Consider the following 21,260-nt stretch of genomic DNA (forward strand, 5'->3'; position numbering starts at 1 on the left):
AAGTGCTGCGTTTAACACTATGCTAGGAAGCAATGCCCACATGCACTTGTGCACTCTTGTTAAAATTAGAATAATTATGCCAAGATGCACTTGTTTATTAGCACTCCTTCATTAGGGATAGTGTTATAATGGAGGATTGAAACCCTTTTGTGGATTTAAAACAAATTTTAAGTTGTGTTTAAAATTGAGATCATCCTAAAAAATTGCCTTTCAATATCCTAACGCCTTTTAAAAACTTGTTTGCTTTCTCTTTTGCATCCAAAAGCACCTAGTGTAACACTATACTACCAAGGCATTTCCAACTCACACTTCTGCACTAATGGTAAGATACACTTGTTTATTAAAATTAAAAACAAATTACAATCATTATGTGATGCATTAATCGTTACAAGTTTTTTGTGAAAATTACAATGATTATGCTTGCAAGAGCTAAGATGGGCTTAATGTAGATGGGATGAGAAGATGAGAGTATGATTGCAGCTAAGATTGGGCTCAATGTAGATGAGAGTGATTTGATGAGAAGATGAGACCCAGCGACGTATTCAGGGCCTTGAGGATACGCACTTTGGGCTGGATTCCAGTTGAGTTGAGGGTTGGATGAACAGTGAAAAATCTCGACAGCTGGATATATTTACAGTTGCGTAGTGGAAGGGGTCCTCATGAACAAGCTCAAGCTGAATTGCCCACTAATCTTGAACGCTTGGAAACTTTTGGCGTGGAGATCTCTTCCTCCATCAGTTTCAACAGCGCTGCGTTCTTTTGTTTGGCGTCGTTGAATTTTATCCTTCTCAGGTGACCTGATCAGGACAAAAATTGCAACAAGGAGACTAAATCTTTGTGAACTAATTCCCTTCCGCATCAGAAGATCATGCCTTTTGGCTAGACAGTGCGTGCATTTACAAGAAGCAGACTATGTTGCTCATAAGACCCATCATGAAGATCTAAGCGATGAGAAAATTAAAGGGCGTGGCGTAATCCAACGAAACAGATAATTAGAAAACAGTAGAGCTAACGTTCCGACTAAGTTACCTGGGAAAATCCACACAAAATCCATGGGCAAAAGATCGCGTAAGCTTTCCAGCTGCCTTTCCACTGGAATATCGCCTCAACCGTTAAAGTCCGCACTAATCAGCTTTTTGGACCGCAATCATTGCTGATATTCCTGGATCGAATAGCGTTCAAGATTTACCTGAGTATTGACAATAATGAGGCCAAATTGTCAGCTCCCCAGTTGGAGAAAGCCCGATGTGATCCCCTGAAAATAAGGCTTTCAAGGATTTATGGAGTAGACACACCGAACCCTGCAAGGAAATTGCGGTGTATGATCATCAGTGAAAGGTTGAAAGCGAGCTGCTCTAAGTAGACATCTTGATTATACAATACATTTTTGGTTAGGCACAATGTGTCTCAAGAGTATAACACCTACCGCTGTATGTCCAGGAGTATAAATCAGATCAATGTCAGGACCAAGACTCCACGGGCCGGATCCCTCGAGTATCATCTCCACATGGAAAGTGTCTGGTTTAATCTGTTACCAAATCACGAGCCAAATTGGTCGGCAGAATCGGTCCGTGTGAAAATCTCTACATTCTAAGTGGCTTTCAGAAAATGCAATTCGCATTCCTAATGCTCGCGAAGGAGAGCACGTACATCGCCCATGTGCATGACGCGATCGCATGTAAAACGCCTCTGCCATCTCGCATGGTCTGCAATATCGTGGCTGCACTCAATCCGAGGGATCAGATCCTGGTCTACAATAACTTCGAAGTCAATCCGAATGTTACAAACACTAATAATACAAAGAGGTAAGTTCCGTAAAGTAGGACGCGTCAAGACTCACAGGTGTGTTAGGAACATGTAGCGTACTCCGCCTAACTTGTCAATGTGATGAGCTAGACTGTCGGTGTAGCGAGGGCTACATCAAGTCGACAATTCAACACTTTAATGTCAAAACGACGGACACTCTTGATGCAAGAAAAATGGTCTGCGTATAATCATACGGATCAGAGTAACGATAGGACATACAAGCTTCCCGATCTTTACCCCGAAAAGGAAAATGATGCTACATCTAAGCGTAACAGATCATTCGAGTTCCAGACAAATCGATTTGAGTGCAGGACTCTATACGACATCTATTTCAATTTCCTCCTACGGTAGAAATTAGAAACCTGTCCACAAGTATGTTTCCTCCTGGGCTGGTAATGAGGAATGGCGTCGCACCATCTGACTTTTCGGAATGATACCCGCAGTGATAAACGCCCTGCTTTCCCTCCGAGAGTTAAATTCGGTGGAGAAATATGATGAATGGTGCTCAGACGTGAAGGTCGTCAAGAGACTTACAGGGAGGTCATGGATCGCTAAAGGGAACAGACCCTTAACGTTCTGTGGCGGCTTGCTGGTGTGGATCGATTTTGTAGGACACGACAGCAAAGCCTGAGATGAACGAGTATTGAAAGGCCTTAGAAGAGAAATTGAGTAATTCAAGCTTAAAATTGAGAGATCGAGCAGATCAGAGGAGCTTGCCTGGAACATGGCAGTTCTTTCCTCTTCATCTTGAGGTTGCTGTGAAACGGCGGACATGCATCCAACTCTCCTGAAATTGTCCTGAACATTTGACATTTGATCACTTTCAATTCACCACAGAAAGGGGGCACAACAATACAGTAGGAGCTGCATCAGAAATTTCGCTTAGCCTTGGTACGAACAAGGCCAAATGGAGAGAGGGAGGATGTGCGAAATTCTTACGGGAGCGATCCAGCGGCATGCATCGCAATCAATGCAAGCGTGGTCTGATGCAACAAGAAAACTTCGTGAGCATGATTAAACGACGTGACTACAAAGGCTATAGTAGAAAACACCGACGTCGAAATCATCAACAGAATTTGTAAAATTACGCGTCGGAAAGACGTGAGCTGATTCGATTAGAGATTGATTCACTTGGTTGCTTATCATTTAGTGGAACCCAAAGCACGTTTGATCCATCATCAACTGGCAAAAGCGGTCCACAGATCTAAGAAGTGTGGGCATTCCAAATAGAAACAGCTTTTCAGCAAAACGACACACTGCAGCTACGTAAGAGACAGATTCAAAATGTGGACCAATTCATGGGCACATTAGCGTGCAAAACCGAGATAAGGGAGCTAGCCGAAGGATGCACCCACCTACATAAAACTCGCCGTCCACATTTTCGGGCCTTCTGCTGGCTAGATTGGGAGCTGGTGCGTCGACGCGGGGGGAGGTAGCAACACCTCTGATAGATTTGAGCAGTGCTGAGATCGAAGTGCTGGGAAGGCATGAGGCGGCGGTGGTGCAGATCGAAATTTGTGAGGGAGGGAGGAAGGATGAGGATAATCTGGGAGCATGGCTAGTCGACGTGATCATGCAGGATATTAGAGATGGGGGGTCGTGCAAGGCAACGAGGGACTCCATGCTCGCGGGGAGATGATCAGCAGCTGTGGATCGTGAGAAACTGCAGCAGATGAGCTATGGAGGATGATAAGCAAAAACAGGAAATGCTCTCAACTCAAGAAGAGATTATGAAGATGCAGAGATTTGTGGGTGAAAATGTACGTCAAATGCTTGATCTACAGTGATGGATCGAGTAGTGCTTTTTGGATAGCACCTTTGCAAGACAGCTCGGTTTGACCGGGCGAGAGATGATGAGCTGCAAAGCAACCACTGAGACCGACGCTAAAGCTTCCTGATAGCTTCGAATAAAGCGTTGCCAAAAAAGATTGGAACAATAAAGATTGGTTTGCAACACAGATGATTCTTATCATGAATCAGCATTTAGGACCCAAAAAGCCTTGGATTTTTGCTTTCGACAAGCCTTGGGATTGTACCCCATTTTCGAATTGGAGTTATCATACAAGTCCACTTGGGCGATTAGATCCATAGAGGGGTTTACAAGCACGGGTTTACTTGGAGTTTAAGCACCTAAGGGCCTAGTTTGCAAACTCCATGGACACCAAAATCAGAATCCGTTCACACACAATTTTCGACCGGCGGTTTTATAAGTGCACATTGTAACCTAGAAGTCCTTTAGCTGTCAAGCTCACCTGGTTGAAAAGTGGTTGCAAACCTGGTTTGCTGCTCGAGCACCTAGACACACTAGACTCCTTACTAATTGTTAATAATGGGTCAGGTCTAGAGACTTAGTAACACTTGGATGCTCAGCTTCACTACTACCTTGTAATTCTCTATTCGAAATTGCTTCAATATCTATATGCAATATCTCTCTTGCAAGATGAAAGTCTTGCCTTGCTCCTAAAAGATTTTAATGGGGAGAAAATCATGAAATAGACCAGGATCGGTCACATTAAGTTCCAAAGCATTGACATCTTCAATTTTCTCCTTGTGATCCCCCAATGTTAGACGCATTGAGCATTTCAATCTTCCCAAAGTTGGGGATCGACAACAATACGCTAGCCATCTTGAGGTAAAACTCTTGAGTCAAGCTTTCTCAATTTGATCTAAAAACTCCTTTGTTTCTATCAAATAATGAATCCCTAGCCAATCGTCCCTGAGATATGCAAGAATAACTCTTTTTCTTTAGGAGATAGCTTAGAATAAAGTCCTAGACTCTTCAATCCTACACTCATTTAGTGCCATAACAAAGAGACACCACATCATTCCTTGATTACATGTAGTTATCAAGGAGCTTCAATCCTTCTAAGCACTGTATAATAGCACTTCGGTTGCAACCATGAAGGGATGGCATAGATCCTACGTGCCTCCTCAAAGGGCTTTACTTTTACAATAATAATTGATACATTATCTTAAGACTACTAAGATATCTATAGATCTACACACCTTAATTTGAGTAACCCCAATCTATTACATTGTTTATCATTGCCCATGCCAAGAATGTGAACTTCATCCTTCTTGCTTATCATGATACGTGTGCCCACACCTAACATGCGAATTGGAACACCCTCCTAAGCTCAAAAAGTTGTTAATTAGCTCACTCTTCTTCATGCTAGTCCCTATGAGATTCCTTGCAAAGATATTGATAGATCATATCCCTAGGGGAGTCTTCCATAAAAACTCATGACTAGTTCATCAATGATGCATCAAGGTTAGCAACATGCTCATGATGAATCTCTAGTGTTGTACAAGGAGTATTACAACTCAAATATAGATCATTTATATGGCCAAACAAAAGAAACGTGACAAATAAGATCTGAAACTCTATTCTTTTACTCCCCCTATAGTGCTTCCAATGTCATGAATGGCACACTCTACCATATGATGTGCAATCTCACCAAGTCTCTCAATAGCAAGTGAAAGGAGCACCCATAGGACTCTATCTTTGAAAACCAAAACACTAAGTCCTAAAGAAAGTTGCAATAGAGTATCACTAAATGTTTCTAATCCACGATTCCTCCTCCTTTGTTGTTAACATGATATCCTTGGAACTTTGGGCATGTCTATGATAACCAATTCTACATTGTCGTTAGTTACCTCTCCTTTGTCTCTTCTCCTTGAAATTGTCATCCAAGGATTTTTTTTAAAGCTCTCATTATTCAAAGGGCAAATTCTATGAACGCTTATCTAAGTCCCATTGCTATGATTATAAGATTGCTTACATCTCTTTTGAATAGTTTGTGTTGTTGGCACTTCATAGGTATTTGATTATTGCATTATACTTTTCCATAGGCTCCCATATAAAAGTGCCAATAGACCTTCAATCCACATGGAATAGTGCTTGTTGAATACTAATCCGTGCATGCTGGAAACATTCCATCCATTACCCTCTTTCAACTCAAGCAAATAGATAAATATCATCAAGTACTTGATGTTCCAAGACCCCTCTTCAAGCATCATCCTTAGCTATACAGTGCTTGATAGCCTATTTGCCCAAAGTAAAAGAAGATTGACAAGGTTGGATTGAGGCGTGAAAACATCACATCCATTGTCCTCATTCAACTCAAGTGCATAGATGAACATTATTGGGTGGTCCAAGACAACTACTCAAGTATCACCCTTATCCATACTATTCTTGACTTTTGCCCAAAGAAAAAGAAGATTGATGGATTTGGATTGACTGATGGAAACATAAAACTTGATGCCAAGCAAACAAGCCTCCACAACATTCATCTAAGGAAGCAAATGAACTAAATCAATGAGTAGGTGGCCCCAGTTTATTTTAAGACCCCCATGTTAACAAGCTCCCGTCAGTCAATTTCCTTTTCCCCTTTAAATTTGAGTAAGTCTAACATTTATGAGGCCCTAATATATGCCCATGATGATTCAATCCCATTAGTATTTAAAATTTTAGAGTGGTGAAAAAGGAAGCTTTTGGTTGGAGTTGAGGTTGATCCCAAAAGCCCTATGTATATGATTTGATGTATGTATTTATGTGCATTTGTGAATTTTTTTGTAATTAAGCTCTTACATTGTTCACTTCAGATGAATCTAAATCTCTTAAATTGTTATCCCTTATGTTTTGATCCCACTTGTCTAGTGATCTGTATCTTTCATATTGGTGCCGTTAATATAAAGTAATGAAAAGTGTTTTGAATCAGCTAGCCTGAAGCTATTAAAACTCACCAAGGGTTGAGCGGTTTTGTGTCTTTCATTTGGTTCTGTTATATATGTACATATAAAGTAACCCTTTTGATCTGGCAAGACACTGTTTCTCCAAGCATATGTGCTTCAAATGCACTTTGAGCGAACTGTAGACAAGCTATTAACACCATGTGACTTGAATGGCTCGATTTCTTTTCTTTTCTTGCCGAAATAAATAGTTGGTTCAATCAAAGTTCTTACAACGTTTCTCTTTTGATGCATGTTTTCGATGTGAGGGAGCATTCGAACCAAGGTCGAAGGATTAAACACCTTTACTCACATGGTTATATATACACCGCAATAGATAACTCACGAGCTCAATTGTGAGCATAGCCTTATTCGAATGCATTTAAGACCCCATTAGATAAAGTGGGAAAAAACACACACTTTGGGAATTTGAAAATTTAGGGATTTGATTAAATTTGGGAAAAAATCATTGAATATGGGAACTTTCATTGACCTTGCGAAAAAATCATTTTATGGTAAATTTAATTGATTATGGGAAACCATTGATTGCAAGAAATTCAACTAGTTCTAGGAACTAAAATGTTATAGTGATAGCATGCATGCAATTTTGCAAGAGATTGAAAATCATATAGTTTGTGGTGTTAATAAACACCGTTTGGGGATGTAATGTATTGCTAGAGGTTGGCAATCATTTAGGAAGGTGGTGTTAATAAACATGTAAAGTGAACCAAGAGAAACAATTTGGTGGAAGACTCTTAAAGAATATAATATTATACAAATATGTAGCAATAAAGATTACGAAAATGTGAAACATCAAATGAGAGAGCATATTACCCCTAATCTACAAGAAGATCATAGCATTCTTGTGCTTTGATACATACATGTTGAGGAATCTTTATCTTCTGGGGTGGATTTTTGGCTTTTGATGTCCAAGACCAAACAATTGCATCAACACATTCCCATACCTATGAATCAGACTTATTCTCTACCCAATACTTGTTCAACAATCCACATAGGCTTCTGCATCACTCAAAGCTTTTCTTTTAATCGATGTAGCCCAATACTCAATTAATACTTTCTTGAAACTAGTGGATGCTGCATCCATCTTGACACTAGATTTGGCAACCCCAAACCAAATGGGGTATATAGCGCTAGAGAGCCTCACCAAGGCAAAGTCACCTTCCTTAACGTCCACCATCGATTTGAATTCCTCCCTTTGCTTACCTCTTACAAGCCCACAATAGTAATCATTCCATTCCTCATAGCCTTGGAACTCATTAATGTGAGCATTATCATTATCCTCATGATCAAGTGATTGTGTTCCTAGCCAAAAATATGTGTGCAGTCTCGTCTCTGAGATATTTGCTTGTTCGAGCTCTCCAATATAGGATTCATAACATGCATTATTTCCCCTTGCGCTTCTCTCCCAAAACCTAATGTAATCCTTTATCCCCAATCTTTCTTGTAAGTTGTCCTTCACAAATTCAGCCATTGGCAATAGATTTGGACAACCTGTAGGCAGTAATGTCCATCCCACACTATCTTTCTTCCATAGTTTAATATCCCCTTCTATGGGCATCCAATTAGGAGATTTTAGATGCACTTTGTACTCATCAATGGTTTGTCATTCTACATGAAAAATCAAAACTGTAATGGTTTTGCATGTCCCACTAGCATATCTTGCCCATCATGTAGATAGCCATCCACATAACCCTTGAAGTTAGGAATTCATGTGAGAACAAACCGTGCTAGTGAGGATGATGTAGATTTTTTTAGTGTACCCATCAAAGAGAATGTTTGTCCCATGTGTAATTTTTCAGAGAACCTACTAAACATTGCATCAATATCTTCATGTATGTTCCCTACCATCAAGAAGCCCAATTGAATAGTCTTGAAAACACCTCTTGCTACAAGCAAAGAAAGATATGCAACAAATATCTATTCTTGTTCTCCGATGAGCAATTATCTAATTGGAGGATAGGTTCTGTGGCAACTTACAAAATGAGGGTTTAATTTTAAAATTTTTGTATAAACAAGGGGAATTTCATGAGGATTTGATGGCATGGGATCCCCCAATGTGGTTGTAGCCTTTATGATGGAAGTTGTCATGGCCATCACCGGGACTCAGGTCCAATAATTGAAATCAATGTTATTGAGAATGACATCCATCTCACTAGGACAATGCTGCACTCTCTATCAGTTACACAATGACATTATTATGGAGACTGAGAACAATATCCAAAAAGCATTTTCATTCATTTTGAACAACTGGAAAGTAGCTTCAATCTATGGCCTCACATGCTCCTTTCCAATACTTATGGAGTAGTTGTGAGATCACCACTGAGTTTAGAATGTAGTGATAGTGTGACAAGTGGTCAAGATATCCATCCACATTCTCAACATTCTTACCACAACGACTAGAGTACTTGTGCTAGCCTAGACTCCATGTAGGCCCCCTTCATATCTATAAATGTGCATGTGCCTAGAAAGGGTCTATGCTACCATTGTAATCTAGGAGAAGTAGGGAGAGCCTATGAAGCAGGGAAAAGTTTATTTTGTTAGGTAGGAGTTAGGTAGGAACTCCAAGACTCATCTTTGCTTGGAGGTTATGAAGGCCTTCATTGAGATAGAAAGTGTTGCTCTTCATCCAACCTAATCTCTGTGTGTGTGTGTGTGTGTGTGTGTGTGTGTTTGTGTCTGTGTGTGTGTATACACACACACGCACGCATGCACATGTGTGTGCATGATTGTGTGCGTGCATGCATGGCTTCATGTCTATGTGTGTGAGTTTTACAAGTATTATTTTCCATTTAATTTTTGAGATTAATCAATTTAATGACTCATTCAATTGATTGTTACTAATGTGATCAACACATTGAAAATAGATAATGAGTTGAATAATAAGGAATCAATATGATGAAGATTGCATTGATTGAAGTGTCAATCACGTCCTCATTGAGTCATCTGATGAATGCACATTAATCCAAGGGTTCATCTGTTTTAGCTACATTTAGGCAAAATATAAAATTCCTATGACTATTACTCGACTATTATGAGTTCATAGAGCTATGTTTGAGAATCCCTCCAATTGTGGACAAGGGTCAACTTTGGATGATAAGGGAGAGGGAGAGGGAAATAGAGGGGGGCAGGGGGAGAGAGAGAGAGAGAGAGAGAGAGAGAGAGAGAGAGCCTATCCTCTCTGCTAGGCATGTTGATTCAGATATTACTGTACATAGATGATGTGGCGCTTTTTTCTTCCTCAGCAGAGGGGCTTCAAAGACACCTAGGTGCACTACAATCCTTTTGTGAGTCCCATGACTTGAAGGTAACTTGGGTAAAACCAAGGTTATGATCTTCGAGCCGTCATAAGTCAAGAAGTTCACATTTGATGGGTCATCTGTTGAGATAGTTTCATCATACATGTATCTTGGGGTTGTCTTCTCCATCTTCACTATGAGACCCATGATGTATGCCCGTTTGAGAAGAGGATACATTTCATTAGCCAGACTAGAGAGGCAGTGCTTTTACTTGCACTTTTAGGATCCACGGAACAATGGGTTGCTTTTTGACTCCTTGGTCCACCCAGCGCGGATGTATGGCAGCCCCTACTGGGGGCCACACTTGTTTGATATAAAGTGGGCTCGTGTGGAGCGGCTACAAGTTCTCATGCTATCACTGATGATCTGCAGTAAGCCATCCATTCCTCACCAATGATTCAGGCTGAGTTTGGGTCATTCCCATTACATCTAGATGTTGCATTTCAGGTCATCACGGATCTGTACCAAGTCAAGGAGTATGGGGATTACACTTCTAGACACAACATGCTACCATGGTTAGAATTGTCCTCTTCTATGGCTCTCTCAGTAGGAGGGGACCAGAAGTGTTGGTATGCATGCACAGAGAGATGGTTTGAGCGACTAGGACTCCACATGGATAGACTCCCTCCCTTCTAGTACAGTATGGACACTCCGTTTTCTCCCCTCTAACCACATGAGGTCAACCAGGTCATCATTTGCGAGGACCTCTTATAGCTACACACATTCTAGACCTATTTGGGACCAAATGAGCTTCTAATGAAGCTCAACTTCTACAGGGATCACTGCTTGCATATTACAGAGGAGGGGTTCATTGACCCATCAAGATACACGCAGATCCACTTATCCCACTCACTGAGGATCTCTATTGGGCAATTTTAGGTCTCTTCACATAGACTTCGTATTGAGAGCGGTAGAGCAGAGGGCCTACCCAAGGAGAGGTGCATATGCACATTGCGTGACTCACAGGAGGTTGAGATGGAGGAGCATTTCATCTTCAAGTGCCTTGTTTGCTATGAGGTTCGAGGGTGCTTTTATTGCCTCTTCAGAGATAGCACTAAGGTTTTGTCCCATTTTCTCTCCTATCTAGACCAGAGATTCATGGCAGCTTTCATTCATGAGGCATTCAAGCACCACGAGAGGCTACTTTGATCATAGAGACAGGAGCAGACCTCTCCCTTGACAGACCCCTCATAGAGCTCCATCATAGAGTTCTTCCTACCATACCATAGGGACACCAACAAGGCGAGACCTCGACATGATTGTGACCCAGAGCCAGCGACTCGATACCTCATACAGAGGTTGATGCATAGATTACACTTGGGGATATCCCCTCCCTATTCAGAGTCAGAGCCCCGAGCTGACAAGGGTTACTATAGCCCTTGTTAGACATCACACAGGGCCATACATATGAGTAGCCAACAACACCCTATCGCTGCGTTCATGCCTCCACTGCCTTGCCCACCTTGATGTCCTTATGAAGATAATGATGATGATGATGATGATGATGAGATTGATATGTAGTTAACCACTGACATGACTATGTTGTACTTAGTACTTCAACTACTCTTTTGGATTTTTTGCATTATGCATTGGTGTGGATGCTCGTTTAGTAGCTCCACCCTCACAGCTCATATGTACTAGGGTTTTCATAGTCTCATAGACCCATCAGCCTTTCGAAGACTTTAATAAACTCTCTCTCTCTCTCTCTCTCTCTCTTCTCTCTCTCTCTCTCTCTCTCTCTCTCTCTCTCTCTCTCTCTCTCTCTCCCCCCCCTCTCCCTCTCCCCCTCCCCCCCTCCCTCTCTCTCTCTCTCTCTCTCTCTCTCCCTCTCCCTCTCCCTCTCCCTCTCCCCCTCCCCCTCCCCCCCCTCTCCCTCTCTCCCTCTCTCTCTCTCTCTCTCTCTCTCTAGTAATAGCAACTTGTACTACAGAAATCATATGGTTATATAGATCATTTGGATCAACTACCATATTGCCTTTTGCATCAACCTACTACACAATGATTTTTTGTATTATGTAGTGTCTACCAATACACATTAATGCATATCTACATCCACATAGAATTGCCAATATTAATTACATTGACTAAGGTGCTATCCTTCAATAGCTTCTCTAATGCATATCTGCATCCTTATAGAATTGCTAATATTAATTACATTGACTAAGGTACTATCCTTCCACAACTCTTCTACTCAAATTGATATCACACCCAATCAAAGCCAAGCCATACACATCCAAAAGTACACCTCTTTAGATCATCAGTTCACTGCTGGAAATAACCTTTGAGTTTAGCTTTCAAGGCTAGAACCAAAACTCATACTTTGCTTCAAACTTGTGCTTACTTTTGGGTCCAATGGTATCCTGCATTGTGACTCTAGTGTTGACTATACAATTGACACTTTGGCAAATCCTTGAAGGTTTGAATATGACATGAGCTTGAACCCTCACCTTGGTAGCCAAAACTTGCCATTGGAAAGTTTTCGACCAAAGGAAGGTGCGTGAGCAAAAGGGAGCCTTGAGAGCGAGAGCGAGAGCTCGTGCTACTGATGATGCACCCTTACCCCACCACCATCTCCCACCTCCACCTATGCCCCCAACTCCCTCCCTCCCTCCTGCCCCTCTAGCCCCCCTGCCACCACCTCCACCTCATCAACCCCTCCCCTCCCCCCCCCTCCCATGCATACTCTCTCCCCTCCCCCTCCCCCCCATACCCTCTCCACTTCCTTACTCCCCTTCACCTCTTCTCCCTCCACCCTTCCTCACCCCCCTCCCCCATCCACTTCCCTCCTTCACTCCACTAGGTCTCCATTTGCCTTACATACCTCCCCCCCCTTCTTGTTCCCCCCTCCATTATTCCCTCTAGCTCTTCCCCCTCCACTCTACCTCCCCCCCTCCCCCCCGACCTCCCCCTCTAGCTTTACTCCCTCCACTCTACCTCCCACCCCTCCCCCTCCCCCCTCACCTCCCCCTTGTGATGGATCACGACGTGACTTGCCTAGGACTACCATTTGTTGTCGTGCTAGTAGGATAGTGAAGTCATTCTTCAGTGACATTACATCAACTTCACAGCAGTCAGCTCTACTATCTTGCTTGATAGATCACCCTGCCTTGGTGGAGTGTAGGAGGCTTGCTGGTCTTGTTGCATCTTGAGATAGGGCAGTATGTAGCGAGGTCCTTTCTAGTGTTCATCGGTCCTACGCATCCATCAAGTGTAGGAACACCACAAATGCCTTGGTAGCATGTCGTGTCATTGTGGCTACCATTAGTAGATCGCAGATGGCTGGCCATTTAGCACCACATCACGTCTCCTTGACATTGCCATGCACATTGCAAGTAGGTATGATTAGGAGGCAGAGTCTAGAGGACCATGATGTTGATGCTCTTTGGGCTTTGAGTGGCCATGCACTCTGTAGTGATCGACTATTGGATGATCGAACTAGGTCCATCATACAATAGTTTTGGGAGTAGCATTGTAGGGAATCTCCAGTGTCAGTGCAAAAGAGGGTGTCACATGGTATGTACATTGAGCATGGTGCACGTTTTTTGGAGAGTACCCAGACTGAGTTGTACACTCAAATTATAGAGGTGCAAATGGAGGTTAGGATTGGGCAGAGGTCATTTGAGCGGTGCAGTCCATGGTTTGTGCTCTAGAGAGCGTGACACGTGTTTTTGTTACTATCATGTTGATTTTGGATTGATGTATGATGTATTTCGTTCCCTTGATGGTCATAGGGGAGTGGTTCCTACTAGCCCTTGTGAGTTCATTCACTCCATATTGTGTGCACGAGATGGCGATACTTTGTACCACTCCCTTGATTGTGTAGAGGGGAGGTGTACGGTGTGTGGTCACTTTGCTAGAGTGCCACGAGTTCTGATAGATGTCAATGATGTGGAGATTGTGCATTGGCAGCAATGCGAGTACATCATGTTGACATTAGATGGTGGTGCACAGTCCAGGAGGTTGTAGCTTATGGAGTAGCAGACTCCATGTGTTGCTTTCATTGATGCTTTTTTAGGGAAGTTGTACCACTACATACGGTAGTCCCACACTACGAAGTGGGAGGATCTACAGTTTCGTGCTTTCTTGAGCACATTTCCTATAGGGGTGGTTGTCTCGATGGTGGACTTTGCGGAGAACTATACCTTTGCACCACAACATGAGATCCAATCGGAGTATTATTTTTTCGAACAGGTGACATGTGAACGAGTCTTGTTCTTACTTGTGTTTTCTTGTGCCTTTCATTTATTTCTTTCCATCATCCTCATTGTTTTTAATGTGCCATCTTGTAGGTTGCTATATTTGTGCATATTAGCTATCATCATGTAGAGGCTTAGGTGGATGGCATTGATAGCACCATGGACTCATGCATCATTGTGTGGGAGTATCACTTCTACATTAGTGATGATCGCTCATGCAATGCCCATTTTGTGCAGCATTGTTTCAGTCTCCGCAATAGTTTCTTGAGGGATCGGGGTGTGACATGGCAGTGGTGTTGGGTTCGGTTTGATGGTTGTGGTGGTCAATTCAAGTCTACCAGGTAGTTTATTGGTTCTACAGATGGCACCGCAAGATGGGCATTCTGCTGATGTGGAGCTACTTTGAGATAGGGCATGTAAAGGATATCATGATGGGGCAGGTGCTTACGTGAAGCATTCTTTGTGTGACATTAATTGCGTCACAGTACTGCTTGCTTTGTGGATGCATGCGACGTGGTGCAATGGTGTACCCAGCACTAGTGTGTTGTCCTCGTATCAGGCGCGTGGTGGCCATACGGTTTTTCTAGTGTGTGGACGTAGGGAGCATTGATCAGTCTAGGACTTTTGATTGTTGTACTGTGCCTGGCACTCTTGATTTACATTCTATCAGAAGCACAGGCGACTCAGACCCACGATTTTTTCTAGACGCTTTGCATGTTTTTGCTCGGCATGCATCGATGATGATCGGGGAGGTTGTTCCATGGTGCCATGGGCCGATCCTCCATGGATGAGACGTGTACTTTCCCCCACCTAGCCCTAGGATGTGGTACATGACAATCAAGATGCAGGGTTCCAGTTCTAGCAGAGATTACGACCAGTTGACAGATCTCTTACGTATTGATGAGGTCATTGCTCCAGAGCGCAATCCTGAGCACGTGGATTACTATCTATTGAGATGCTCTATGGTGAAGAGTGTGCTCAACCAAGATGCAGTGGACACGCACGGGATCCATTTCGATGCTCACAGCATGATCGTAGCTGGGTACTACTTTGAGCAGCAACAACAAGATGGGAATACATGTATGCCTCATGATCTGCCATGTACTCTTGATACTCGAAGAAGCAACCACACCTATGTACCGATCAGGGTTCCAGCTAACTCGTGTTTGTAGTCGCAAGATGACTTCCACTCCTTGATGGTGCCTTTCTCTTGAGGATCACGAGAGCATACTTGTGCGACTATTGGCATGAGAGCAGATCCTGAGGAGTAGTTTAGGGTATATCATTGTATTAGGGGTTGCTAGTTTATTACATGTCATTGTATTGGAGATCTATAGTCTCACATTGTGAGCACACCATTGTATTTTGCATGGACTTCTTTTATGCATTTCACTGTATACGACATGATTGGTTTTATATAGTGTTATGCACATCTTGTATTTGACTATATTTTATTCATGATCCGCATTGCCTCCTTCATTCCATCCCTTGTTTTATCATTTACAGGTGTTTATTATTAGCTATGTTCCCATGGCATATCGTGTTTTGGTGATTTAAGTGGTTATTGTACACATATCATGCAATAAAGGAATAATAAATTGTGTAAAGGATTTGCATGTCCATGTGTCCGATCGGGCTCAAAATTTTCACAGGTCCTAAAACCTATGGTTTCCATGCTCTTGCAAAGTTTTAGTCCCATCCGATATTGAATGTGGGCACGGCGAGGTCAAAGGTCCCATCTTCACCCTATGCACCTCGTTGTATCAGAGTGAAGGAGCAAAAATGGAATGGGTCATTCGGATTTGCATGTCCATGTGTCTGATCAGCCTCAAAATTTTCACAGGTCCTAAACCCTATGGTTTCTATGGTCTTGCAAAGTTTGCATCCCATCCGACACCAGATGTGGGCACAGCGAGGTCAAAGGGCCCATTTTCACCGTATGCACCTTGTTGCATCACTCAAGGTGCAAAAAATAAGGAATGGGTCATTAGGATTTTCATTTCCATGTGTCTGATCGGGCTCAAAATATGCACAGGCCCTAAACCCTATGGTTTCCATGGTCTTGCAAAGTTTGAGTCCCATCTGACATCGGATGTGGGCACAGCAAGGTCAGAGGGCCCGTTTTCACTCTATGCAACTCGTTGCATCACTCAAGGTGCAAAAAATAAGGAATGGGTCATTAGGATTTGCATTTCCATGTGTTTGATCGGACTCAAAAAATGCACAGGTTCTAAACCTATGGTTTCCATGATCTTGCAAAGTTTGAGTCTCCCATCTGACACTGGATGTGGGCATGACGAGGTTAGAGGGCCCTATGCACCTCATTGCATCAATGAAGGAGCAAAAAATGGAATGGGTCATTCGGATTTACATGTCCATGTGCCCGATCAGGCTCAAAATTTTCACAGGTCCTAAACCCTATGGTTTCCATGCTCTTGCAAAGTTTGAGTCCCATCCGACGCCGGATGTGGGCACGGTGAGGTCAAAGGTCCCATTTTCACCTTTAGCATATATATACGGGTCATCAGGATTTGCATGTCCATGTGTTCGATCATGTCACATAGACCACTCAGCAATTGTTGAGTGGTTGTGCTTGCTAGATGTAATCTTTTGGCCTCAGGCTCTCAGCAATTGCTGAATTTTTATAAATGTAGATCTTTTGTTCAATTTTTACTCCATGAGGCTCTCAGTATAAATTTTTGTTAATTTTCATATAACCTATTATAATTGGATGTAGATGTAATCCTCATGTAATCTCTTTTGCTCAATTTTTACTCAATGAATTGTAGTTGATTATCTATATGGCACCACTGGGCTTCTAGTCACCACGGTGGCTTGGAACACTTTTACCCTCATTTAGGATTTATTGCAACAAGGACTAAAATACCAATAAAGTAGGACTATATTTTCCTTGGTTTAGGACCAAAATAATGCTAAAATAGCTCTAACAACCCACCATGATGGTTGCATGGAGATACATCTAGAAAAATACAATTAAACTTTAGAAAATGCAATTGATGATATGGCCCTTGAGGGGTCCCATCTAGGGACAAGGGCCATATTGACATGCATTATACAATATCTAGGATGCCACTAGATAGATATGGCCCTTGCCCCTAAAGGGGACCCCTCAATGACCATATCAGCAATTGCATTTTCCTTGGTTGCACAAGGAAATACATTTTCCTTGGTGCACTAACATGTAGCTCCAAGAACCAGCACGGCCATTATCATAGACCTCCTTCTGTTTGCCAGCATGAAGGTCATCATAAATCTCCTTCTATAATAATAGTAAAAATAGGTAACTCCATAACTCCAAGAACTGGCATGGTGGTCATTCTAAGCAAACCTTGAATTTTCATGATCTGTATAGGCACGCTACCTAGTGATAGGTGGCAAAGCTATGGCAAAAGGCTGGGTGATGACAGGTGGTTAAGCTAGAGACTGTACTACATGAAGCAAAGCAGATCTGCATGATGTACGTAGTCAGGCCAGAGACTGTGTTGCACGAAGCAGGGAGGAGTAAGCCGAAACATCGAGCGATTGCGTTTGAGCGAGCCCAAAGTTCGAGCGATGCTTGTAATGAACTTTTTCTAAACATATAGTAGCAATCATTTTTTACTAGAAATGGTTGAATTTACATTACACTATTACAGATTGTTATTAGTTATTTTTCATATGATTCTTTAAGGCAACATACAAAGATGAAAATTACTTTTAGAGGTAACTCATAAATCCATGCAAGTCACAATGATTCAATGAATACCAAATGAAAAATAATTAGCAACATACAAAGAGAAAACCTATTATTCGATTAATAATAAATCCATGCAATTTAGAAATCATTTAATAGAACAGAAGGGGAAATGCTGGAATGTCTACACCTCAAGGTAGTCACTCAAAATTATGTAAGGTAGCACGTGAGCTAAACGGGTTTCTAAACAAACAACAATAGTCCTGCCCATGATATAGAAGCTCCTCCTAGAAAAATCCTTCACATAAAAGTATTTGTAGCTCATCGATTTTTATGCTACCCATATGATTTGATCCCATTTTGTACACGGAATGATCACATGAATAAAATATTTAAACTATTGAGCTAATAAATTATTGATCACCTTATAACCATGATGCTAACAAAATATGGATCACCTTCATATGTCCATGACCATGTATATACTTGTGGGATGGAGGGAGGGAACCAAGGACCCAAACTCTATATGAGAAAATTTTAAGAAAATATAGAGTTTGATGAGGTTTAGCTCTGATGAAACAAAGATAAGTACCAATTTTTCGAAGCTCTAGAATTTCCACTCTAACATGATAAATGGATTCATTCATATCATTTCACTCGTTTTGACTACAAACATGACCATATATGGAGTATGATTAACCAGAATCCAAATCTTTGCTAATTGTCAATTGCTTGGTTTGTAAGAATCTAAACTAGTATCCTTGTTAATGAATAACTGCTTGCATATAGATGTAAAATAAAATTAATTTTTAAATATATTTAATATCCTTTACAATCTAAGATATTTGCTCCATGGGTCCTTCACAAGTAAAATGATATTTGCAATGACCTTTAATTATCTCATTCAAGAAACACCTATAATTTTTTGTTTCATATTCAAGTTGGAGTATGTAGATTAGTTTAAAGACCGTGTCAAAAGTTTTTCAAATTTGTTGAGCAATGCATGAGTTATAGATTAAGTTACACATAAAGTGGCAGGAAAGGCCTCATGTTTTGAACAATAATTTATTTTCTATGGTGACCTATCAAAGATCTAGGGGATGTGTCCTTTGGGATCCTGCATTGTTAATATAATGAAATATTTACCACTCTTTCTATTAATGGTATTTGTACATATGATGGATTGCTCTTTTTTTTAAAGAGTTTTATATGACTGCGTTTTGTTCTTCCATAACATTTGTCAATGCCTTTAGGCACATGATGGGTTGCCCATTTTAAAGAGAAAGTTTTATATGGATGTGTTTACGTTCTTTCATAACATCTTTCAAATTCTTTTGTACAGATGATGGATTGCTCTTTTTTAAAAGAGTTTCATATGTTCCATATCATTTGTCAAGACCTTTGGGCACATGCAAACGCACACTTGAGAAGGATGTGAAAGGGATGCTAATCATGGTTGGAGTAACACCAATAAATAAATGTTTTAATGTCCATATAAGTCATTGAAATCCTTAATTTCTTGAATTGTGCCCTTCTCCCTCTTTGAGACCAATTATTCTCTCTCTAACTCAAATATTTATCCTTCAATTGTGCAACTTCCAAGGAGAACATGCTCGGTTCAATTCAACTACCATCTGGGTTTATTGTGATCTTAAGTAGATCTTTTACTTCAACTTCAGCACATCATAAGAGAAGGCAATTTGCAATAGTGAAAAATATTTGTTAATTTGACAAAGTCTCGAGTTTTAACCCATAGTGTCGCTATATAGTGACGCTTATCCGTCGCTATATAGCGACGTTTTTTAATTAAAAACTTCGCTATATAGCGATGGAACATAGCAAAAATGTCGCTATATAGCGATGCTTACAGTCACTTTTTTATTGTAGCATGAAAAAAAGCTTATAGATGCTATTTTATAACTGTTAATAGCTCTTCTTCATGCTTATGTTGTGATTTTATAAGTGTAGATGGAAGGGACGAGTGGAAGCTCGTTCGATAATGTGCCAATGCCCGGGAGCACGAAGTGGCTTACGGAGAGGTTATATTGTCATTGCACTCATTGCAAGCGAGAAGTACGACATCAACATCGTATTATCATGCGCCACTTGCGGATGTATGGGGAGGAGCCGGAACCAGTACCCACCGTTGTTGTTGCACGTGTTGATGGACCATCGGTAAGTCAAATCTATTTAAGTTTGTAGTCTTATTGTATACCAGGAAATACAAGATCTTATATTTACACGAAATCTTAAAACAGGATGAGGAGGGTGACGAGGGTGTGCATATACCTTCTCACTTTCAGTAAGACTATAGTCTCCCGGATGATGATGATGGTATGGTCGACATGATGGATTCCAATTTTTGGGGCACTACATCCCATGTACATGTGATGTCAGAGTCTGAGGTCAAAATGTGAGAGTTGCAATCAACACAATTGTACGAGGGTGCTAGGATGTCTAAACTACGTGCTTGTCTCTCAATCTTGAATCTACAAGTAAAGTATGGGTGGTCGGATACAAGTGTCTTGGCCTTAATGAGGTTAGCTCTTGCATTAATTTGACTCATTATTTGGATATTGTTTGTTTTGAGAATCATCATTTGGATAGTGTATACCGAATCATCATTGTTCGAAGCCTATGTATGTTTTGAATTGTCATAGGTTGCTCCAGAAGATGTTGCCTACACCAAATACCATGCCTGCATCAAGAGATGAAGCGAAAAAGATGCTAACAACGGTGGGTATGGATTATGATACCATCCATGCTTGCCGTAATGATTGTATTCTCTTTTGTCGTGAGCATGGAGATTTGGCTAGTTATCCAAAGTGTGGGGAACAACGATATAGAGATGACTTGTAGGGTGAGCAGATACCGGTAAAGGTCTTGAGACACTTTCCCATCATTGCAAGAATACAACACATGTTCCGATGCAAATCCATAATGGAGTTGATGACATGGCATGCATCTCATCGGTCCATTGATGGCACATTGAGGATTCCCGTAGATTGTGTAGCTTGGATGCACATAGATAATCAGTGGCCGGACTTTGCGAGGGAGCCACGCAACTTACATCTTGGGCTAGCCATGGACGGCATGAATCCTTTCGGGTTACGCTCGACATCTTGGTCGACATAACCCATAGTCGTGGTGAATTACAATATCACACCATGGCTAACAATAAAAAAGGGACACCTCATGCTTGCACTACTTGTGCCAAGAAAGTACAAGGCAAAAAATATGGACATGTATATGGCACCTTTGATAGAGGAGTTACAATTTTTATGGAGAGAAGTGTAGGTCTTTGATATTTCCAGAGCTCCTAGACATACCAATGATATTTTGGTCAGGGGTATCTTGATGTGGACCATGCATAACTACCCAGGATATGGAGAGTGCGCAGCTACGTGGTTGTGTCTTTACATGTACAATGAGGGATTATGCTTTTTTGACCTCTTTTTGACTCTCTTTCGTATGCATGTCTTGTACTAACAGATTCATGCATGCGTGCAGGACTTG

At 41.5% G+C, this 21,260-nt stretch overlaps 1 protein-coding gene across 1 annotated transcript; it reads right to left on the reverse strand.

The window, feature by feature from the left end:
* Window positions 1–317: 317 nt before the first annotated feature.
* On the reverse strand, window positions 318–3,633 carry LOC147883284 (uncharacterized). Its single transcript, XM_087400102.1, has 11 exons — window positions 3,162–3,633; window positions 2,746–2,789; window positions 2,524–2,604; window positions 2,341–2,433; window positions 2,169–2,260; window positions 1,841–1,915; window positions 1,651–1,720; window positions 1,427–1,528; window positions 1,190–1,301; window positions 1,030–1,092; window positions 318–797 (listed from the first exon to the last, which is right to left on the reverse strand). Exons 1-11 carry the CDS (start codon window positions 3,427–3,429, stop codon window positions 670–672), a joined length of 1,128 nt encoding a protein of 375 aa, XP_087256228.1. The 5' UTR covers window positions 3,430–3,633; the 3' UTR covers window positions 318–669.
* Window positions 3,634–21,260: the final 17,627 nt, after the last annotated feature.

This window comes from Dipteris shenzhenensis, chromosome 28, assembly GCF_047967505.1.
Source record: "Dipteris shenzhenensis isolate YYH24624 ecotype China chromosome 28, Dip_SZ_1.0, whole genome shotgun sequence".
Lineage (NCBI taxonomy): Eukaryota > Viridiplantae > Streptophyta > Polypodiopsida > Gleicheniales > Dipteridaceae > Dipteris > Dipteris shenzhenensis.